The sequence below is a fragment of the Accipiter gentilis genome, chromosome 28, assembly GCF_929443795.1.
Source record: "Accipiter gentilis chromosome 28, bAccGen1.1, whole genome shotgun sequence".
NCBI lineage: Eukaryota > Metazoa > Chordata > Aves > Accipitriformes > Accipitridae > Astur > Astur gentilis.
Window position 1 is genome coordinate 15,699,607 of NC_064907.1, and position 23,483 is coordinate 15,723,089.

At 51.4% G+C, this 23,483-nt stretch overlaps 1 protein-coding gene across 14 annotated transcripts in view; it reads left to right on the plus strand.

Annotated features, from left to right (window-relative positions):
• ANK1 (ankyrin 1) overlaps positions 1-23,483 on the plus strand; it is a 69,777-nt gene that overhangs the window by 14,636 nt on the left and 31,658 nt on the right. For 6 of the 14 annotated variants that reach the window (XM_049830581.1, XM_049830578.1, XM_049830577.1 and 3 more), the window contains exon 2: positions 13,933-14,025. The exons of 2 other annotated variants lie outside the window; for them this stretch is intronic. In XM_049830581.1, the coding sequence (XP_049686538.1) occupies positions 13,933-14,025 (93 nt within the window). Of the gene's footprint in view, positions 1-13,932; positions 14,026-14,408; positions 14,662-14,703; positions 15,048-16,033; positions 16,334-20,979; positions 21,911-23,193; positions 23,350-23,483 lie in introns of those variants that run through there. 6 more of the 14 variants (XM_049830583.1, XM_049830584.1, XM_049830587.1 and 3 more) reach the window with 6 other exon arrangements.

A 23,483-nucleotide genomic window follows, 5' to 3' on the forward strand; every position in this document is an offset into this window, starting at 1 on the left:
AGCATAGCCCCCCTCAAAAGTTTCAAATCTTCCTCTGTGCCTTCCCATGTCGGCGCTTCTTGGGTTGTCCTGAACCACCCTAACCTGGTAGCTCAGTCAGGGCACGTAGTACGCAGGGGTCAGCGTCTAGCATTTCCTGGCACTGACAGCGTTGGGTTTTTTGCAATTTCCCCTCAGGGAATCCTAGTGCTAAATGCTACAAGAGTAGTCATCTTTGAAGGTAAGCAATTGTGCAGTCCTTCCGAGCTTGGAGGTGTCCTTGCGATGCAGGGGATCTCTGTGAGCTGCTGGAGAGGGGATCGAACAGCCTGCTCTGCTGTGGTGTGCACAGCCTGTTTGTCATTTGGAATTGCTTCCTCCTCTTCCGCCTGCGACGCAGGGGGAGATGGGGACAGCGTTATGCTGCGTGCTTTCTGTAGCTTGTAATGGCCCTTCCCGATTTCCCCATTAACTGCTCTGTGGCTAGCACTCTTGTGGTACTCGGCTTCCAGCACTCGCTACTGGCACTGATAACCTGGAGTAACAGCATCTTATTTTTGAATCATTGGGGGGGAGGAGGCTTTTTTTGTTAATAACCGCAATTACCCCGTGAAACAGCAGCTTGCCTGATGTTAAATATTAAAACTCCACTAAGTGGGTGAGCCGGAGCACAGAAACAACAGCAGGTTGGTGATGACTCGCTGTGGCAGGAGATGGCAGCGGTGCCTGCCAGTGTGCATTAATCCTTGCTCCTTGGAGAGTCTTCCATCATCAGGGCAGTCAGGTGCTCCTCCAGGCAGCTCCCCAGCTTCCGAATAGCATTTTGCATGCTTTAAACAGATCAGCACATCAAAGGCTGGTGGATCCTCTCTCTGGCGTTGCCATGGCAGCAGCAGCTGAGAGGATTTGGATGTTTCTGGGATGGGATTGTGTCACTGGGTGTGTTGGGGCAGAGCAGGGATGCTCTCCACACACCAGCATCCAGTCTCATCGTGGACCGGAGCATGGCCTGGTGCTGCCAGCGGCATGTGGATCTCCTCCAGTGTAACGGGACAGCCTGCCCCAATTTAGGGGTGCTGCGATGCAGACTTCTGCATCCGAACCGCTCACCTCGGCTCCCTCCAGTCTGGGAGAGAAGGAGGGAGTCCTTCCCATGCTGCACCGCACGTGGAAGTAGGTCAGCTGAATTATACCCTTCGAAATGCTTGTTTCTCTCCCCTGGCTCTCAAGGGAGCCGAGATAGCAAGCCCTGCTTTAAGTGTTGACTCTGTAGGTGCCTAACACTGTTCCACAGTGAGCCTGCCCTGGGGATGTCTGCCTCGGGTGCCTCTTCTGTCCCCTGCAGCTGGATTTCCAGGAGTCAACATAAAGCTGAGCTTTAAACACGGTGAAAATATGACATCGCTCTGGCTGGGCAGCATGCTACAGCAGCGTGATCGAGGGGTCTGCTGCTGGCCCTCACTATCAGTCTGGCAAGCTGTGTTTCCTTGGCAAAATGCCCCATCCTCCTTACTGCGTGCTGTGAAATTGCCCCCAGGAATTCAGTGCTGGTTTTGTGGGGATTTCTCTTTTAGGTGATGCTGGCATCTCCAGCCAATGTCTGCCGCGGGGACAGGCTCACGTGTGACTTATTCGCACACGCACATGGGAAACGTCCTTCGGGTGTGTGGTGGTGGGCACTCGGGAGCAGCTGGGTGGTTTCATGAAGGAAAACAGGTAATTTTGAGCATCCCGTCTGCTCCTTGTGCTGCCACAGCATGGACAACCAACTGTCGGTCTTGTGGCCTCAGCGCTGTTGGCCACTGGAGACTAAAGGAGCTGATGAGGTGGTAGTCATATGCTGTACCATGGTTTGTGGTGAGTGTGGCAAACTGTCAAGTTTCTGTGCAATCACCTGAATTACAAACTCATCTGCAACAAAAGGTGCTTTCTTGTTTTCATTGCCTCCATGTACACAATATTAAATTCTCTGCTTCCCCAAGGCTAGGCTAGACTCCCCAACGGGGCTGGGGAGCCAGTGCTTCTACAGGCAGGGGCATTCCAAGAGAAGTATCTATTTTCTTTGTAATATCTCTGAAATTAGGCTCTTGAAGTGAAAGGTATCCCTGCCCATGGCAGGGGGGTTGGAACTAGATCTTTAAGGTCCGTTCCAACCCAAACCATTCTATGATTCTATGATAAGTTCAAAAGAAGTGCACTTCTCTTCTCCATCTCTGAGAATCAGATAAAGTTCCTGTCTCCAAAGGGCTTCCCTAGCACTAGCTGTGGCCTATAAAACAGGCTTGTCTTAGGGCATAATTGGGCTTTTTCAATAGCAATTTCCTGCAGAAGGTCTCACTGAGGATCTGGGGTATGTCTCGTCGGGGGGGTGGGGGGGGTCCACTCTCCGGAGCTCCTTATTGCAGCATGTCACCGTATTTTCCCAGACTGTATTTACATTGTGGCAGTTCTGACCTGTGCCTGCAGGTGCAAGACAAAGGAGCTGGGGTGCACATCAGAGAAGTAGGACGGCAGGCAAAAGGATGCTGTTGACAGGAGTGGAGCAAAGGCCATGAAAGTCATTATAATAAATTCAATTTCCTCTTTGTGCGTTTACCCTGAAGTAACTCTGAGCTGATTTTGCTGCCAGGCTGCAGGAGACCTGTGGGAGAACGAAACCCGATTTGTTCTGTAGCATGGATTCATTGGGGCACTTTGGGGTTCTCCACTGCTGCCGGGGTGGTGACTTGCCAGTGCCTATTCCCTAAACTCTGCCTGGTCCTGCTCTGCAATGCAGAATTGAATGCTGGACTGAGAGCAAGAACTGTCATCCACTGCTGACATGCACAAGTTTTCCAGAGTTTAGATCAGGGTAAGCTGATCCAGGAACCGCTACTCTCTGGTCCCATTTTTGCTCCCTTTCACTTCTACCTCTGCTTTAGTTGCCTGTCTCTAAAATCATGGAATCATGGAATCACAGACTGGTTTGGGTTGGAAGGAACCTTTAGAGATCATCTAGTCCAACCCCCCTGCCGTGGATAGGGACATCTTTCACTAGATCGGGTCCCTCAAAGCCCTGTCCAACCTGACCTGGAACACTTCCAATGATGGAGCATCCACAACTTCTCTGGGCAAAATGGGGGTAGCTGGGTGAATATGTTCAGTCTGTACTACTCTACCGGCTCAGGAGCAGATTAAAATGTGAGACAGTGTGTGATGTCCTTCCTCGCCACCCTCCGTTGAGGCTTCCTTCATTTACAGGTAGTGCTGGGGTGGTTCTCAGCGAGGGTTTACAAGCTGACGCTGGGCCAGTGGGTTTCAGCCCGTTCTGGAAAGATGGGCAAAGCACAGGGACCAGCTCCTGCCAGCCCTGAGAGCAGCCTGCTCCCCATGGCTGTGCTGGCAACATCTCACAACTGGGAGAGCAGTGAAGGGGAATGAACAGATGTCTTCAGGCTACCTCCTGTGCTGCTGCTGTGTCCTTGCTGCTATCCTGCATCCTCCTGGGTAGGCAAGCCTAAAGCTGGAGCAGTTGGAGGGGCCTCGGCACGGCAGTACTGATACTCCAAGAAGCTGGCTTAGCCTGTGTAGATGCTGAATTAGACTCACTGAACGTCTCAGCTGGAGGAAATTTCAAGCAAGCCTGACTCCGAGAGCCAAACCTGCTGTCCTGAACTCCCCACAGCAAGGGCACTTCAGGACATGTCCTGGTCTGTCTGATGCATGATCTCTCTGCAATAAACTGCAAAAGGTCTGAATCCTGCCTGGGGTAGCAAGGGTGTGGCCAAAGGCAGTGTCCCCAGAAATCTGAAAGCTTGCTTCTGTCTCTGTATGTGTACTTTTATAGGCACGTTAGCCAGCAGGCCAAGCGTGAACATCATGCAGGCTGCCTTCGGAAAGGCCACAGAGGGGCTAGCTTTGCAGGGGCCTGTTTGCCTCCTTGGTTAAGAAGGGTTATGTGAGTTTGTGCGTGGTGCCTAAGTACGCATGTCATTGGGATGACTCCATCTTTTCTCACCGCTGTTGTGCCTTCCTCTGAACTTGGTGCCTGGCCTCTTTTGGAGGTCAGATATGCAGTCCCTGTACCACGAGGTCCTCGCCGTTATCAGGCTCATAGCATCCCTCAGAGAGCCCGTTCCTGGCCATGGTGATCCCTGATCTCTTGCTCTGAAGTAAAACACGGAATTTCTTCTCTGTTTCATGTTGCTGCCTGGGCTGAGCTTCCAAATGGCCCCACTATCCTGCTGGTGAGTTCAAAAGCATTTGCCTGATGTTGCAGGAAAAAGGCTGCTGTTCCAGGAGCCCAGAGCTTGTTTTCCAGCATTGCATGACTTTCAAGAAGAGGAACAGTGAATTAGTTGCTAAGCAAGTTATGGGAAGAGTTTCCCCTATTTTCTTTGGCCTTAGTGCAGTGTCCTAAGTGCTACACGCTGCGGAGCTGCGTTTTTATAGTACGTGTTGGGGCAAGAACGGTGGGGACCGGGTTAGGGAAACAGTGGTAAGAGAAACTGTTTGGGAGCTCTATGACTTCTAAACAAGAGTTGCCTAAGTGAGGCTCATAGGGTGGGTTTGTAGGAGAGATTTTGGAAAAGCCCTCTGTGGCATGGCGGGGTTAGCGCTGGTGTAGGTACCTAAGTGCTGCAGCACAGAGATCCAGCCTTCCTGGCGTAGTGTCCTATGTTATCCTAAGAAGCAGGTAGATGAGCCATTGTGAAGCTGTTGCAAATATACCAGGGCTGGTTCGTGGCTGCTATGTTGCAGAGCGCCCAGTTGATATGTCCAGTGATGGGCCAGTTTTGTCTGCACCTGTGCTGTAGTGATGGTGACTGCTAGAAGCTTTGTCCTGCTGGGAGATTTCAAGTTGCAGGTGTGTGGTGGGCACCTTTAAGAGCAGAGCTGGAGAGAGTATGATTTGTTCAGATCCTATTCTCCGGAGAAAGATTCATCTAGGCTGCGAAGAGGAGCAGTTGCACTGGTGTTTTGCAGGTGGCAAGGGAAGTTCACTTCCAGCAGTAAACACCCCCACATTTCCCGTATGGTAGCTGACAGAGCTTTGAGGGGCAGGATCCAGAGAGGCTTTGTTCCCAGATTTTTACTGCTGAGGCCAGGGAAAAGTGCTGATACTGTGATTCAGTGATTCGGTGATTCAGTGAAAAAGGTCCACCGGGAGAAATAAAATAGTTGATCTCCTTCAATTTTAGAACAATAGTGAGACTCCCATTAGCTCTGCTAGGTCAGTGGAGCTCTATCCTCACTCCTATTCTGCAAAATTGCTCACTTTTCAAAGTAGTGTATGAGTGAGTATTTCTGGGACTGTGCTTTTCTCGTCCAGAGGCATCTTATGTAATTGAATTAGACCTTAGGAAAAGCTACCGTGCAATGAAATCATCCTTAAACGCTGATCAGCGAGAGCAGGGCTGTGGGCATACAACAAATGTGCACATCTTTTCTGAATCGTTCATTAATTACCCTTAAATGGAACTCATGGATTTCAAGATTTCAAGTGGATTTTCTGCAGATCTGCCAAACTATTCTTCAGAGCTTTGCAGTAACTGGAGAAAGGTGCGGGCTGTTGTACTGTGAGCAGGATGCAGCGGTGTGGGCTGTTGTTCTTGCTGTAATGTTCGTATCAGGTTGTCCAGGCATGCCAAGAGTGCTCAAGAAATAAATGAATCAATGGTATCTGGAAGAGCTAATCATGACGAAAAGTTGCGTGTAGTCATCAGAACACGGATGGATATGCACCCAAGAAAGCATTTGGCTCCTTTGCTTGCTCAGCAAGGTGATGAACAAAAGGCACAGGCTTCCAAGCTCTTAGATCTCTGTACAGGATTAGACTCTGGGAAGGCGTAGGAATGTGCAATTGCACCCCAGCCCTCGGGGCATTAATTTTTCAGTTCAGAAGGCTTGGATTAAGCCTTCAGGAAGAGCAAGGACAGCAGGATTGAGAGGCTGGAAACACGTTGCAAAGCTGCTCTCTGCAAACAATTGCATCTTTTGAGCCTGCTAATATTGCAGCATTTGTTGTGCTGGTCAGTGTGCCTTGCTGCCATGTCACGCACAGTCACCCAGGAGCTGGATTACCGCTCTGAGGGAATTTCTGGGTGGAGAGACGATGCTGCTCAGAGTCAGCTGCTCCACCCTTGCAGAAACTACTTTTCTCTGAGCCAAGCACTGCAGGTAGACAAGCCGTATGTGTGCTTTGCCCACTGAGACACAGCTGACACCTACTCCTGCTGCTTGCAAGGTGTGTAATCAGTAGGTGTGTGAGGCTGAGCATGAAAATGTCTCTGACTGCTTCCTTCATTTGCAGCTTCTGTGGTGGTTCAAAACACGGCCTTGAGCTCAGATGGTCACATATGAAGTGCTTCAATTATCGTCTGGGAAACAGTAAAACCCCAATGTTTTTCCACCTTCAGCCCTCTCAAAAGTCTCATTAAATTGGACTTCATTCTGTTCGAGTATTAATTGCCTCTGGGTAAAAACAACCACACATGGCACATGCTTCTGCTAAATAGTAAAGCACCAAAACAGCACTGGAAGGAAGGTAATGGGAAATGGGGACCCTGTCCCCGACTTCTGTCTTGTAGGGCCAAGACAAAATCTGCAACCTTTACTTTCTGTATCTGTGGCTGTGAAGGGCCTCTCCCTGGCACTCTGTCTCTTCCACAAGCAGAAGCAGTTTTCAGCTCTGATTACTGCTCAGGGCCCAATTTCCACTCCATGAAAATCTTCCCTGGCACCACCTCAGCCCAGACAACGGCGGTCTCTCTTGGAAGTCTCTTCTCAGCTGGGTTTAGTTAAGCGGGCCCTTATGCACAGGGGCAGCTCTATACACATTGTAAGCTGGTTACTGGGGCAGGCGATTGCTTATGTAGGGCAGCTCTGTACCAGTATGAGTGTACTAACCTTATCACGATCCCTTTAGATATCACCTCTAGAAGCGAGAGAGGAGTGACCTTGTGAGTGTGGCGTTTGCTTTTGGTGGAACCTGAAGCTCTGAGCTCCTGGGAGAAGAGTTAGTGCTTTATTGTTTTGGTTTGTTTTGGTTTGGTTTGGGTTTTTTTCTTTGGTTGGTTGGTTGGGGTTGTTTTTTTCTGTTTGGGTGTGGGTGTGTGTTTCAGTTTTGGTGGGGTTTTTGCATGGGAGCCAGAAGAGCAGGGACAAGTCCTGCTCTGTGAGCTGCTGTGGTATGAATATTTCATCACAGTCTCAATGACTCTCTCTGAACAATCCCCAGGAGCAAATATCAGTGACAAACAGGTTTTGCTAGCACTTTATAGTTTTCACACATATTCTTTGCAATGCCTCTTATGGACTTTGCTGTTGATGGCGTAATCCCGTTGTTGTTGCTTATCCAGCTCCCAGGACGGGGGAGTCTAAAGACCCAGATCAATTAGAGATATACAGAGAATGGAGACTTCCCATGACTTGTTTTCCTTTGATTGTACCGTGACTCTGTGGCCACAAATTCACAGTAACCTGCAGCACAGCACTGTCACAGATGTTGCCTACAAATGGCTGGGCTGCACTTATAATTCCACCAAGCTTCTTGCTGATCCTCCTCATTTTGTTAATTCTGCCCAGCTTCATGCCGGGTCTGTCCAGAGGAAAAAAAGCTGAACGAGTTGCAGCCAACAGTGGTGTGAACATTGACTGGAATTAGTTTCATTTTTGGTGCAAACCTTCCTGCCTTCTTATTGATACCTGAGCCCTTCATCAGACTCCAGAGAATGTCTGTGTCAAATCACAGGTGTACAGCTAGTTTTGTTTCTTGCTGTGAATATTAAAATAGAGACTTTCTCCTCTCTGTGAGCTCCATGCAGAGCTCTGGGAACCTGGCAGGTCTGCTGGAGAAGCAGGATTGCACACCTCACAGAGTGCCTGGAGGTTGAAGGCTTTTCTTGCTGGTCCAAGCCCAGAAGAAAATATTTTGACAAATCTGAAGAGGAGAGGTTTACAGAAATGGTTTCTAAGTTCTTGTCAAACTGCCTGCACTAACATGACCGAGCAAGAAGATCTCGGTGCAGACCATGGCATCTAGGTACATTGCAGACCTCAGAAACCAGGTGACGACTGAGAATAAAGGTACATTGAAAGTGTGGGGTGAGATCTGAATTCTTGCTTTCCTGCTCAATGCTCAGCAGCAGAGCAGAAGATTTATTTCCAAGAGCAGAGTGCAGCCTGCCGGGTGGGGACTATGCATTCATCTGCTCTCGCAGGAGGTCAGTCTGCACTGCCTCCAGGCATGCACTACAGCCAAGTGCTGGATATTTCTCTGTCTTGAGATTCCCAAATAGGCATAACGTTTAGGCATCTCAGTGGATCTGTAATCTTGCAGTTACAGCAGGACCAGTGGATCCAACAGGATCAATAGCTGGGGTGGGTTAACTGCAGCCCGCTAAGGGTCTTGTTACATCTTTCAGATTGGTACCTGCCTGAGTGAAAGCAGAAATCTGCACCGTAAGCAGTAATTAAGAAGTGATTTGCCCTTGGCCTGTATTGTCGGCATAATGCCAAACTCCGTGTTCCCAGAACTGGGATTTTTCAGATTTGGGCTGAGTTAGGTGATGCTTTTTGCTCTCAGAACTATCTGGTCTCTAACACGGAAAAACAGTGGATGTTAGTCCTGTGGGCAAGATGTCTTCTGGTCCACTGGACGGGAGAGCTGGATGCAGAGGTTGCTGAACACTTTCTATCTGTGCAGAAATCTTCTTTGCAGCCAGGATAGCACAGAACTAAGCCGTAGCATAAAGAATGGGCCATGAATATTCCTTTCCTTTGGGAGCTCTGCAACTCTTTCACGTCTTCATTCTGTGAATCTGACTTCCTGAGGTTTTGTGCCTGAATGAGTTTGAATAAGTTGGTGTGATGAAATTTTCAGTTGCATTGCCTGGCTCATCCAAATGATGAGCAAAAAGAACGCCTAATGACTCATGTCATAAGATGCCAGAGATGCACATGCTATGAAGCTGCCTGTCCGCTCAGTACGCGTGCAGGGAGGGGCAAAGGGCTGCCTAAACATCCTGATTTTGGGCTCAGGCTGCTTCCTCTCCAGGAACTAAACTGTGGTTATGCTGGCACAAGGCAGCTGTCTCTTGCAGTAAGAGAGCAGGCTGCTTCATCTCCAAAATTATGCCTTTGGAGGCAACGGTGCACAGTTCAAGAAACACAACCTGAAGAACACCTGTTCAATTTGTATTTCTGGATTTCTTTGGGGAATCTCACAGCTCAAATAGTTCTGAACTGATGGATGACTGTGAAACGGTTTCTTGGATCAGGGGTATGATGGGGAGAGATTTCTTATGCGTATTAGCTGCTGAACTTTGCAAACCCGGTCCCTTGGATTTTTTGTAAGTTTTCATTTGCCCTGTGTTTCTGGGCGCTGGTTTTTAGACTGCTTTGGGGAAAAGTACTTGTAAATTGGCTTCTGCCCCCCCCAATAAAGGAGATGGAGGGGCAACTAGGGATAGAGCAAGGGCTGGAAAATCTGTGCATAGCAAATCTTTGCCCCCCTCCCACCACATAACGTTGCATAGCTCCTTGTCCGACAGAAAGCTGAAGAGCAGGTGTTAGTGTGAGCCTTTCACATGCTTCCTCCGTTGCTCATGACTGATGATTCCAGCACTTTAGAAACTGAGCGATTAGCCATCCGAGAGGTGAGGCACCGGCAGCTCCTACGGACTTCGTGTGAAATTATGGATCCATGCCAAAAACCACAAAAGGAAAGCAAGCCTCGGCCTTGCTATATGCTCAGAGGACTGCCCGCCCTGAGCAGCAGTGTCTACTTCAGCACTGCAGAGCATTGTTATCTGCTTATTTATGCCTACATCACTGTTGTTCTCTTTTAACAGGAGGAAGCAGCCTGGCAGTGGCACTGTTTTTCATCCCAGCTCCCTCCTTGCATGAATCTGAGTACCTTCCGTTATCCATGGCTGGGCAGCAGTAGCAGAATTGCTAAGGATCTAAATTATTCAGCTTCTGTTGCTGGCTCAGCTTTAAAACTGCATTCACGTTTCCTGAGATAACAGCTTGTTGACCAGAACCGGGGAGCCTGGCTGCTCCTCGGAGCCTCGGCAGGTGACAAGGAGCACGGGGAAGTGTTTTCCTCTGTAAGCAGAAAGGGGACATGCTGGAGTAAGGTGAACCCCAGGGTACTCTTGCCCTTACACCAGGAGGGCACAGCGAGCACTGGGAGAGGAGCAGCTCTCCTCCAGTGACTCCAGCCCCGGACCCGTCCTGGCATCGTTTCTTCGGGGTGAGCAGCAGGAAGGGCTGCACTTCATTCCCTGAGCAAAAGCATACGCAGCTTCCTCAAAATATTGAAGCCCGCCGTTAAAGAAAGTTGTTTACTCTTCTCCAAGGTAATGTGTTAAAGGTTCTCCGCTGTGTGTGCCACACTCCCCGTTCCCTTAAATGAAAGGAAAAGAACAGCTGAGGACAGATTAGCAGCAGCCAGCAAAGTGTCTGGTGCTGGTGCTGGGAGATCACTTCTCTAGTTACATGGAAGATAACAACACAGAGGAAGGAGCCTTGCATTCCTTCACGGCTACATCATAGTGCAGTTGAAGAGTTTCTCCAAAGGTCAGAGGCAGAACTTGCTATCTTGAAAAAACAAAACACTTTGTAGCCGAAGGAGTAGTTTTCTTTAGAGACCTCCTCTTCCTTCTAAATTTCTGACAGAGCTTCTCTCCGCCCCACCAACTCTGTCTGCAGTTGCTGCTGGAATTCTACGTTTTTATCTCAGACGTAAACCTGGAATGCAGCGGTACTCAGGGCTGCTGAGCCTCATCCCAGGAGCCACCTCAGGACAGCAGAGGGAGAAATTATTTTTCCTGTGGGTATCATGGATATTATAGCATCCAGGGAACAGCACTTAAGACATTACTGGAACCCTGGCTCGCAAAAATCCCCTGAAGCCCACGGGGGTGCACACTGGCCTAAGTGGGAGCTGACAGCTGTTATTCGCTGTAACTCTCGACCACTTTTTCTCAACCTGAGTTTGCTCTTTCTTGGAGAGTATTCCTGTTGTGTCCATTGTAAATAATTTCCCTTTGCAGAGCTCCAGTTTAACTCTGTGTTAGCTTTTGTGGGTGCAACATGACACTGACCTGTACAACCTCAGAGGCCTTTAAGGGTATACGTGCTCAGATGTCACTGAGGAGAGGACACAGTATAAAATCTTAGGGAATGAGCAACGCAGCCAGTCTCAGTTCAGGGTCTGGAAACAAGTAGGTGTTAAGGAACTGCCTGAGACCTTAGTCTTTTGAGGTGTTTTCATGGAAGTGGAAAGAGCTCTTGGGATTAAGAGCTATTAATTTATTAGAGCTGTATTTGTTATTTTTCAAGCTGTCCCAGGCTCTGGTTCCTCAGACAGGATTGTGCCCATACTGTTGGTTTCTCCAGAACTGCAAGCTCTGGCAAAGATGTTAGTTAGGTATAACAGGCAAGATAACGGTGACAAACTGCTAGCAAAGCAAATTGCTCTAGGGTATTAGTTTTCAGCACTGATACATGCAACTCGCATCAACTCACCTGCCTGCAGTTAGATAGGGGGAACTTCAGAGATGCCTCAGGTGAGGTGGTAAGGAGTGAATGAGACCTAGTAGAGGGTTCTGTGGGAAGTGTTCAGAAAAATAAGATTAACAAGGGACAGCAATTAATGTAGCAAAGAGAACACGTCCCTTAGAGACAGAGCCTCCACCAGCTCCACAAACAGCCAAGGAAAGAAATGGTTATTAGTGTATTACATACTTTAAGGCCAAGTGCTCTGTGCTCCCCCTTCTCCAGGGAAGGGAGGAAGCAGGCACGTACCTGCCACCTCCCAGGACCCTGTTTGCTCATGCTCCTGCAATCGCCTTCTCTTCTAGAGCTGTAGAAACGTGACTGATAGTAGAGTTAACTCTGTGAGCTCCGTACAGTTGCCTCAAGACAGGTATCTGGTGCCCTGTGATATGACCGTCTGCCTCAGCTGCTGATCCACGGCTCGGCTACAGACCGGTACCTGCCAGCCCATGTGGATGTCGCTGATAGCCTGGGGTACCTCAGTGGCCCGAGCTCTTGCTGCCTCCAAGCACCTCCTCCGAGGTACGAAGAAGTCGCTGGAAGGCTGTTTGCAGGCAAAACTCCAGGTTTCGGTGGGGGAGCAAAGGCTTCGTGGCTTGGTCAGGCTTGCCAGGACCATGCCTGGTAGTAATGTTTCTCTGTCCCTCGGAGGAGCTCTGACCTGCCAACATCCCTGCCAGGGGTTCTTGAATTTAGGTGCTTTTCTTATTTCTTATGGCTGCAGAAAAGCTCTGCCTCAGTGGTGGGCACTTGGGGCAATTCCTTCTTACCACCCACCGTGTGGCCTGTAGCCATGTGCCAAAGCACCCCGCGGTTGCCATTACAGTACCCCACAGGAACCACAGGTATTTTCTGCTCTGCACACAGTCGCAGGGTTTCCCTCCCTCAGCCGTGCTGTGGGTCTGTGATGTGCGTGGGGGAATCCTGGGCTGGAGCCAAAAGGTAAGCACCACGTCCCGTCCTGCACCGTGCAGGGCTCACCTCTCCACCCTCGTGGGGAGGATGCGGCATCACTGGGTAGCTAGAAATCTGTAGGACTGAGCCAGTCTGAGACCCCTCATCCCTTGCAGCTGAAGGGTTTGCCACCCCAGAGATTATCCTATCCCTGATTTTGCCTGTAACGGGTTTGTGAAAGTCGCCGCTGCTGGTGCTCACTGGTGCCAGAGGCTGCAGAAATCAAAGCTAAACCCTAGTCCCTGCCTGAGAGAGCTCTTGCAATAGAAGTGGGGGGGCACCCGTTCAGCAGACAGGTGGGGCAATCTCACAGGCACTTTTAGACTGCTTTTTCCTGAGGTGTGGTAGGAGGTAACCCCTCCAAATGGATTGGAGGGCACAGGTCTTGTTTCTAGGGCTTTGTCAAGTGTGTATGTTGTCCTGGTGGCTGCAGGACCTGGGGAAAGTTTGCATTATTCTGAGGCAGCAACTTTGAAGAGGCTCATAAGCTCTGGCTGCTAAGGTCCTGTCTTCAGGGTGCAGAGGACTCATATTTGCATTCATGACATGCAGTTATGCAGGGAGGGGGGGGAAAAAAAGCAGAATCTGAGACGTTGATGATGTTGCTCTGTAGGTTCAGAGCAGCAACAGTTTTTACAGCAAATGTGTGCCAGCCAGCAGTTGCGGTGCCCATCCTTTTGACAATTAACATTTGGGCTCTACCTGAACTGGAGGTGGAGTCTATTATAGCTCAAATACCAGAGGGATCCCAGCCTTCCAGGGAAGTGCTGAATTGCACTGGACGATGGGAAGGTGTTTTCCTTAGACTGAGGTAAGGACTCCGCTTTGCTCTAATACTTCAATGTGGCCTTTGCTCAGTATAAAAAAAAATATCTCAATTTCTGTGTAATGCAAAGCATTTTTCCACCCTAACAGGTTGTCTTGATCTACTTTTCCTGCCTCTCAGCTGATAGACGCTTTCCCAGTGGCGGGCTGGGCTGTTTCACAGGAATTCCCTAGGGAGATACAGCTGGCAGAACGATTGGTTTTTTCTCTCTGAAGCTGCAACTGTCACAAGCCGTATTTATCTGTATGCTGCCCAGGCCCTTCCAGGTGTGACCACCTCATGGCCTTGCGTTCCCTGGTTTGGCCCCAGTGCCTGGAGGAAGTGCCTTGGCCTTCTCGAACCTGTAATTGGCAAAAAAGGGCCAGGCGAACGGTAGCTAGAAATAGAAACCAAGCCACGCAGCTCCCCTGCAGTCCCCCAGCGCTTTGTCAAGACGGCCCCAGTTTCGCATCTGGATCCAAGATGGGGTTAGCGAAAGGATGCCTCCTGCCAGGCAGGAGAGCCGGGTGAGCATCGCTCTGCGGTGCGTCACCCCGAGCCTGAGCAGGAGGAGCGGGTGGGACGGGAGAGGTCTCCAGGAGGTCTGTTCCTTTTGAACAATTGGTGTGACTCCCTTGCGTGTCTTTCAGAGAGGGCATGCACCAACCACTGTGGACCCCTTGCCTTCTTGCTGCAAGCAAGGATCTCCTGAAGGGATGCTGGAGCAGGAGTCTGCTGTGCAGGTAGAAGGGGGGAAGGGGCGCGTTCATTATATTGCAGAAGGCTCCAGGCCCTGCAAAGGGCCTGGAGCTGCTGTCGCTAGACCTCATTTGCCACGTCAGTTCCATCTCGGTGTCCTTCATTTGGGACTGTGCCCAGCCAAGGTCTGCAGAGACCAGTGAACAATCTGGGGTCTTCTGCTGACTGCCTCTGGCCCAGCCTGCTTTGTGCAGCACAAAACCAAGAGACAGCGTGGTTCTGGCCACAGAGCTCTTTCATTTGGCTTTGTGTTTCTGAAGTTTTGCCTTCCCTCGTACTGTTTGAAGAGCAGGCTTCACGCACGTGGGCTCCTCCCCGTTCACAGTTCACAAATATGTTTACGAAGTGTGCCTCAGGCACAATACTAAATGCATCGTGTCCAGCCTGGTGGCCCTCTCCAAGCCCCTGGGGGGGGTGTGACAGTTTTAATCTCCAGAATCCAGGCAGGACGCTCGCAGTTACGACGACATGCAGGTTGTATGTAGGGTGCAGTCCTGCTGATAAACCTCTTCCAGACCGGCCGCTCACACTTGGTTTGGCTGTAGCCTTCCAGCGTAAGTGGTTGTCCAAGGGTGAGCTGACTTTCTCCTGCAGTGATGACATGCCTGCGTTACTTGAGGGTGAGTATTTGGGCATGGTAAGGGGCTGGCTGGGCAGCACTAGGGAAAGAGGAATCAGGTCAGTTCTCAGGGTGTTTGGTTTGCACGTGGGAGTTAAGGTATATCCTGGCCAGTAACGAGGACTCAAGCGTTGTCTAGAGAAAACAGCCCTTGTCCCCAAAAGGTTGCAGCAAAATGGACCGTGGAATGGCAGGAAGGGTTTGCTGCCTTTCTTAGGTTGCTGGGAACTTGCCTAAGATGGTGCTGGGAGCCAGTGGCAGAGCCTGGCATTGAATCCAGAATGGCTAGGTCCCCCTGGTGCTGTACTCGCTTCGTCCTTCTCGCCACCGCTTTGTTGGCAGAAGGGAGGTTCCCGCAAGTGTTGTTTTTTTCGCGCTATTGTAAAGGTAAAGGTTGATTTCTGTGTTAGCATCTTTCTCATTTTACCCACCCGAAGCTCTGGGACAGGTGCAGAGGATGACGTTTCTTTCTAGGCACAGTGCTGCACTAGCTCTGCTGAGGAGCAGGTGGCTGTGCTGTTACGGCTTTGCTCGCATGTCCTCACCAGGGATCAGCTGGCAGAGATATATTGCCAGGCTTGTGCTTCAAGTGCTTTCCTGTCAATGCTTTCTTCCCTGCATGGCTTCCGGAGGCTGCACCCCGAGCGCTGGCCGGACCAGCCTGGCTGAAGGCTGCTAGCAGTAAATCCATCGCAGCCATGGCGCAGGGACTGTACTGCGGCTCCTCACAGCGTCCAAATCCTAGGAGAAAACCCCCTTCTCGGTGTCCAAATCCTAGGAGAAAGCCCCCTTCTCGGCGCTTTTCGCTCGTGCAGGCAGGCACGTGCAGGCAGGTGCGGACTAGCCCTGCCGAAGCAGAGGTAGAGAACGGGTCAGAGCAGACCGCAGAAATTCGGAGCGGTTTATGAGCATCGCTAGAAAAGAGAAGGAAGTTTCTCCTCAAGGCACTGGGGCAGATCCTGATGGCACGGTCTGGGCTCCAGCACGTGTCCTGAGTGCAAGGGCACTGCCCAGAGCCCGGGGCAGGCTGGAGGCTGGTCTGCAAGTTGTGCTTTAGTCTCTGCCTTGCATCAGGCAGGCTCAGAGCACGTCTCTGCTTTCGCCCTTGCACTGGCAACCTGCTAGAGCCCTCTCAGCTCCCCACCGTTCATTGCGTACGCCTGCCTGAGACATGTCATGGTCCAAGGAAGGAAGTGTATTAGGAAAGGAGGAAATAAAAAGCAGTTACGGGGCTGCTGCATCTCTCTCAGCAGCTGTAAACCCTGTTATGTTGTTAGAAGAGGTGTAGTGCCTGAGCAAAAAGCTCTCGTGTATTGTCTTCAGTCACAGTCTGTGTATTTTCTGGTGAGGTAAAAATAGCTTTTCTTTTTCAGGATATCGCAGAGAGCAGAGGCTCCTGCTAACATCAAAGGAGAGTGACAGCTTTTCCCTGGGTGCGCGTGGCCTCAGCTGGCAGGAGCAGTAGCTGTGTTAATTCTTGCCTTGCTTTGGCTCTGTGTGAAAGGAACAATGTCCTGGTCTCCAGCTCCCTGTTCAGACCTCTGGATCAGCCCCTGTTCCTCTCTCCGCTCACTGCCGCTGGACCCAGCACCGTACTTCACTGGGGAGGTGATGGTTTGCAAATGACAGAACAAGATCTTGATGCTACTACTTAGAAAATCCATTAGTAGCAGGTAGGAACTGACAGAGGCAAGCTTTCATAGGGCTGTAGGCTGTAGCCCAAGGCATCATTATCAGAATGGGCAGCTGTGTAGATGCAACTCCCAAGTTGCATCTGTATTTTTGCTAAATACAGATTAAGCTGCTTCTGATACGCACTATCCTCACCGTCCTGAACCTATTCCAGCTTCAGCAATTAGCAAAGAGGACCTATGAGGGGGGGAAGGAGGGAGCCAAATGGCAACACAGATGCTGTCTGTGTCTGAATATGCTCAGCAGGGACCGAGTTAACCTTGGCCCTGAACTGTACTACCGGTGACAGTCCAGAACTACCTCTCCTGTTAAGAGTGCATAAAAAAGGGCTTTCCAAAAGCTAGTTACTCGTGATTATGTAATGATGGAGGATTGTGCATGATGGAGGGGCCAGACTGGTGCCTGCGCCTGAAAGCTTCCCCCCTCTTCAGTACTTTCAAAATGCTAATTGACAAGTTGCCTCCCTTCCCACAAAACCTGCCAGGGGCCCTCCCCTCTTTTGCTTTGGGATTTCTCCTCTGCCAGTTGTGCTGAGTTCTCTTCTAGCTCTAACAGCTCCTTGCCGCAGGAACGTGAGCAGATCTTTCCTTTCCTGCATGCTCTGATTCGCCTGCTGCAAGATGGTTGGGCTCTCCCTTGCTTTCTGGTCTGGGGATCTCTGCCGGGCATATAAGCCATCGGCCTCTGTGGTACCTGCCTTGGGGAGGCCTGGGGCTATCACAAAATTTCCACTCAGCAGAAAGGAGCATGGACAAAGGGTTTACTCAGGCTGGTTCATGAAATGAGAACAAACTCACTTGGCAGATGCCTCCCAGAGATTACCTCTTGTGCCTTGACTCTTATCAGTCCTATTAAGATCTGCAGACCTGTCCTAAATCATGTGGGCAGAGGTGAGGATGATTAGAGAATAGAACTTGGGCATACAGATTTATCTGTCTTAAATCATGTGGGCAGGGATGAGGATGATGAGAGAATAGAATTTGGGCATACGGACTTATCCTTTTATCTGACTAATTTTCCCGATGCTTTTGCTCTTCTCTTTCATCTGGGCTTGCAGTATGTGCCTGGTAGCCTGTTCTCTGTGCTCTGCTGGCTGCCTGCCTGAGGCTTTGCTACTATGGCCTCTCTGGAGATGCTGTGCTCTGCTGGATGCTGCCTTCTACTCAGAAAGCAGAAACCTGCCAGTAGGTTTTGTTTCCACTGCAGGGCCCACCGAGAGTGTCCCGTTTCTGTCAATGCAGATAGGAGAGAATGTTCCTGTAAGGTGGAGAGTGTGATTTCTGTTTCTGGGCATTTTGAGTTGAATCTCCGATTCAATTTTCCTAATCTTCCCCGACCATCTTAGAGAGACCCTAAGTGCCATCTTTAACTGCTTTTTATCTTAGCAGCTGTTTTAGTGTGTTCCCAGGACTGACATATTCTTCTCATCTGATGAGAAAGGATCCAGGTTGTCACCTACAGACTTGGGCACTTGATGTCTGCAAGGCAGGGAGGTCCAAATGAGCTCTGGCTCCAGAGAAATCCCTAGGTTGGGCAATTGCTGAAAAGTAAACCACTACACTGATGTAAGGTTTTGCTGTCTTTGCTGGAAATAATGCCTCAAAGGCGAGGATCATGCCCGCTACTGGACACAAGCCCACGTGAGCAGAGAAATGTCAAAGCAAACGTCAAGGGCTGTTGCAAGGTTTATTGTGCTACCTCCCCAGCTGGCAGCGCCAACCTAGGTTCCAGCACCCTGTCGCTAGCAACTGGAAATGACTGGATGGCCTCCTAGATGCGAGTTGGACCTTTCCACACCGTCTAGGTAGGGTACCCACAGCGATACATGGCTTTGGTGCCAGGATTCAGGTTTGCACGTCGCTGCCGGTCCTGGGGCTCTTTGGTTGTTGGGGTGACTGTGTGCTGCCCAGCCTGCCGGGTGTTTCCTTGCTGGACCTCCTCTGTTTTCTGCTCCATGAGCCCATGTCAGTCTGGCTCTGTTTCTGCCTGTTCACTGGCAGACTGGCCACATACAGGAGGAATTGTGTCTGCTCGGCAGGGCTGAAAGCCACTGCTGCCTCCCCCAGGTAGGCCAATGGTAAAACTGTGCCTTCCCCTGAGCAGCAGCACACGAATCTCAGAAGGGATTGTGGCCCTCCTGTTGCTGTTTCTCTGCTGTTCACGCGGTTTGCACATCCCAGTTTGCAAGATGCCTCAGCTGACCTTGCTCCTAATGTTTGCCAGAGGAAGGGTGGCACGTTGCTCCTGATAAAGGGTCAGGAGCTGCTAAGCTCCTTGCTGGAAGGAGCACGTGGCTTCCAAAGAATACAAAAGAGATTGAAGATGCGGAGTTATCATTCGTGGCAAAACTCAGGAGACGGCAAGAAACCTGTGTAGTGGTGTACTGGGCGTAACTGCTTTCAAGGTCTTTGCTGTAGAACAGCCATAGGAAGTTTTTCATGCAGCAAAGCCTGCTGCTCCTCACTGGCAATGTTTTCCAGTAGGTAGGCCTGGAAGAAACAAAACTGAACGAGTGCCAGTGCTGGCGGGAGGGTGCCTGCCCCAACGATGCTGTACATGGGCCTGGTCTGCATCCTTCTGCCTCTGGCATGCAGGGACTAAGGGAAAACCGCCACACAGCCAGCTTTCCTCTCTTCCCATGCAGGCATCAGCTGTGTGGCTCAGCAGACCCAAACTTCCCGGCCACCGGGTCTGACTGCCATTTGGCAGAAAGCATTTTGCTCCCCAAGGTATGGGAAGTAACTCGTTACTTGAAAATCTGCATTGCAATTCCTTTCCTCTGGTGTAAGAGCAGCACTGTTCTCCAGTGAGACCAGAGACTCTGAAGATACGTGGCAGAGACCAGGGAAGGGGAAAGGTAGGGGCTGAATGATGTGACTGAGAATTGAGACTCTGGGAATTCCCTGTAGCACTGCACGTTTCAATTGCAGGGCAGCTCTGGCTGTGCGATACCTCTGGGTAGAGCGTGAAGAAAATACAGCCCATTTCAAAAAAGCTCGCAGTGACCGCAAGCTCCCCCACTCTTCCCTCTCTGTAACTAGTCCTTGCAGCTCTTCCAACAGAGCAGGGAATCAGCTGGTTTCAAGCATCAAAGCACTTTGTTTCTGCAGGCAGTGAGAAGGTCTAAGGGATGTTAGCGGCTTCTGACGGGGTGTGCTGCCCCTCGCCTGCCCGTACCGTGGCCCGCTGGTTGTACAGCACGGGCAGGACTGCTCTCCAGGACTGCTGGAGTCAGAGACTTTTAGGAAAGGGCACCCAGACCCTTTCTTTTGGCACCTTTGGCCCTGGCCGTAGCAGGACATGTTCCCAGGCAGTCCCACAGACCTGTGTGAGCATCCTTGCAGTGAAGGGGTCCCACCTCCTCTGGAGCTTCTCAGCAAGAAGCCAGCTAAGCCCTTCCTCATGTCAGGTGCTATATAAATAATAGAAGGACTTGCTCAGGCTGCCTCATCGCTCCAGCAGAAGACCTGCAGATAGAAGAGACAAGTGGGCAGATAGGGTAAAGAGGGCAGAGTAGCAGGATGCATGTGTGCCTTTTGCCTGTCTGGAACAGTGTGGCGACTTGCTTCTTGCCTGTCTTTGTGTCCCAGAAAACACTGTGAGATCAGCACAAGTCCCTGAGCTCATTTGCACTTGGGAATCATCTACTCGCAGCATTTAGCAGCTTGTACAGAGTGGGCTGCTGCTGCCAAATGTGGCCACCTTTCACAGAAGGAGGCAACGGTGAGACCCTCCCTTCCTTATCAGCGATGTGCAGATGGAGCTGGAGAGACCTCCTCCCTGGGTGGGAGTCAGATAAAAGCACTGCCAGAATTGATTAGAGCAGGACTCCTGTCACAGCCAGGAGACAGAGCAGGATTACTGAACCTCTGACTGTAGCCCTTGAAATCCAGCCTGAGCCTCTGGTTTGGCAGAGCTTCCCCTTCGCTTATTGCCTTAGCCACGGTTACAATGCTTGGTCAGGTCCAGGCTTCTCACGTTGGGGTGAAGGGGCTACGACATGCATCCAGCGGCAGTAACGCTTTGTGAGAGCAGAAAGACACCTGTGAATAGGAACAGCAGAAGCCACTAATCAGGCCCAGGAGAGGGAAAGGGAAAGACTTAGATTGTCAGCCGACGAGGGGAGCTTTTTCCTGAAAGAAAGGGAAGGAGAATAGAAGCACACTCCGATGTGCTGTGCTATGTTTTTTTTCCTTTAGAAGGTCTTGGAGCGCTTTGCAAAGTCCAGTTCTGAGGTTTCTCCCTCAGGGAATTGCTGGCAACAGCCTCCTGACACTTCACAGCTTGAACGTCCACAAGTCTGTGGAGCACAACACCTGTATGTAGTATTTAGCAGTAAGAGTGCACGAGGTACACGACGGCAAGCGTGGCAGTTTATTTTCTCCCCCGGAATAGCTCCTTCCTGGAAAATTGCTAGGAAGGCAAAGGAGAAGGGAAACACACGCTACAAACTCCAACGAAAGGAAAACCAGTAGAGGCAGTCTCTGCATCTGGGAGCAGTTGCTGTATATCCTGGGGCACGTGGATAGCAAGTGACTGCATGTGCGTGTGTGTACAAATACCCGGGGGGTGCATGTAGCATGCCCATGCTACGCTTTGTGCTTATTAGTGGATGGTAACTGTGCAAAGTGTGTGTGTGTGTCTGTATTTAGGTACATCGGTGTCGCGCTGACTGGGATGTGTGTGTGTATCTTTTCAATACGCACAGCTCCTTGCATCCGTAGGATCTCTGCATTTCTTGCTGTCACCGCTCCCTTTTGCTGAAATTCAGGAGATGGCAGTGACCCAATCCACACTTCATTTCCCTGGCTAATCTAGCCTTGTCTCGATCACCCCAAAGTAAAGCGAGCTGTTGTGAACGAATGCCCCCTGAGCGATAGGTAGGCAGTCCCAACATGCACGCTGATATCAGAAGGGCGATGTGACTGCAGATCTATTTCCCCTGCTTTTACCGTTTGAGCTGCGCTATCGCTTCTTCTCTGGCTGCATGTTTTTTCTGACTGCTGGCGTCTGATGTCCTGCATCATCTTGGAAAAGTGCATGCTGAGCATGGGGAGCAGAAGGGCAGCGCCTCTGAAGCACTCAAGCCTCAGCACATTCTCCAAGGCCCTGGCCCCAGCATTTAGAGGGTCAGGAGGGAACCGCGACCCCTCTCCTCCGTGGCAGGTGTTACCTGTGAAATGCCAGGCTCCTGGGCATGTCTGTGGGGCTGCTTTTTCTCTGCCGTTCCCGAGGTGGTACCTGCAGCTCTGACCCACTCCCTGCACTTGGCAGCAGTCATCCGCTTTCCGGAGGCGGCTCGGTATTAAATATCCTGTCTGACACAATAATGGAGAGAAAATGAACAAATTCCATTAGCGGCTGGCGATCCCTTCAGGGTCTGTGTTGGAGCGAGGAGGGAGCCTGTATTTTTAGATAGAATGCAATGTAACTTACTGGCGCTCTCAAAGCTGGGGAGTAGATAACCAAGGAGGGAGAGAGGGGACACCAGGCTCAGGTTTCAGCTGAAGTGCTGGACTATGGCAGCGCGAAAGGGCAGGTCCGGTCCAGACGTGGCTGTGAGTATACAACGCACTTCTCCTTCGTGCCCACAGAGACCTCCGCTTTGCTTTTCTGCTTGCTTTCTGCCTGTAGTCTCTGCTGCTGGGCGTGCTGGGGCTTTGGGAGCCCCTTTGCTGCTGGAGCCTGTAGAGTTTTACCATTTTAATCTTCGCAGCTCCATGTGCGTCCCGTGGGTGGGAGAGCCTGGCTGAGCTGTGCTTTGACTTTCCAAGGGGTTCGCTGGCGAAGGTCTGTGCTGTGGCTGGCATGCCGGCAGCATAGCTGAGGTGCTGCCCTGTCATTGATCCTGACCTGAGACGCAGAGGCTTCTAGCAGGGTCTGGAGTTGGAAAAGCCCTTCGCGTTCAACCTGTCGCTTGTAGCCGTCGGTGTTTCCTTGCTAGACCCCAGGCAGCGCGCAGGGGCTCAGAGCACAAGCGTGCACCTCTAAGCACGGCGCTGGTGCTGCCTTCTGCCTCTTACAGTAGATCGTCCTGTACGAGCGGAGCGCGGAGGTGCCACGTCGTGTCTCCTCTCTGCTCACAGCCCTCCGCAAAGCCGACAGCTCTGCTGAGGATCTGGGGGCTCTTTCCAGATGGGCAGGGCTCTCCTCTGCGGTGGTAGCAAGTGGAGCCAAGCTGGCGCAGGAGCTCAGGAGACCGGCACGTGTTTCCCCCCGCACGCGGAGGCTGCGCACCGGTATGGGGCATGGTGCTCCTGCCCTCCGCCACGTGTCCCTCTGACCCCGTGGGCTGCCCCAGAAGGGGGCCATGGCACCCGGCTGCTGCTGCAGGAGCCTGGGCTGAGGTCTGCAGGGTATATGCCTGGCACAGCTGGGGGCCAGGACACCCTCCTGTCTGCGAGCCTTCCTTCTGCAGGGGGTAGCAGGGTGGTGGGCCCAGGGCATGGCTAAGTTTCTCTGGGGTGGAAGGGTCGGGCAGAAAGGATGGGCTGGGGGAGACAGATGGGAGAGAGCAGAAGGCGGCTGAGTTGTGCTGCTCCAAAGTCCGACGGCCGAGGCGGCAAAGAGGAGGGAAGAGAGGAGCCCTGAACCCATGTGGTGCATCATCCTGCCTAGGTCTGCCTCCAGAGCCGTCCTCTGCGGCCATGCTGCTTCCAGCTCCCGTCCAGGAGCTTCCTAATCCTGGGTGCTGCTCCACAGTCCCAGGCCCTACAGGATGGCCTGGGACGGCAGGCTGTAGGCTCTCCTAGCACTGGAGGTCTCTTGGTGGGTCCCAATGTGAGTGGTACAGGAGGGGTTCTGATTTTCTACTGGAGCTGAAGGCAGAGGAGCATGTCCTGCACCCTTGCCATGGATGTCTCACGGCTTTTTGCTGCAGAGACCCCTTTGGGCTGGACCTAGCAGGCAGGCACCAGCTCATAGTCACTGGTCCAAGGTCCCAGCCTCACAGAGCCACACCGCTGCCTTGTTCCACCCTGTTGTTCTCCAGCTTCTGGTGAGCCATCCCATGGTCTTCATTTGCTGCCGCCCAATGCTAAATAGTCTCGCTCGGAGTATTGCTGTGCCTTGCCCGGGGTGGCTGTGATTTAGTGGTTCAGGGAGGCACTGCCTTTGTGCTCAGCCAGGGTC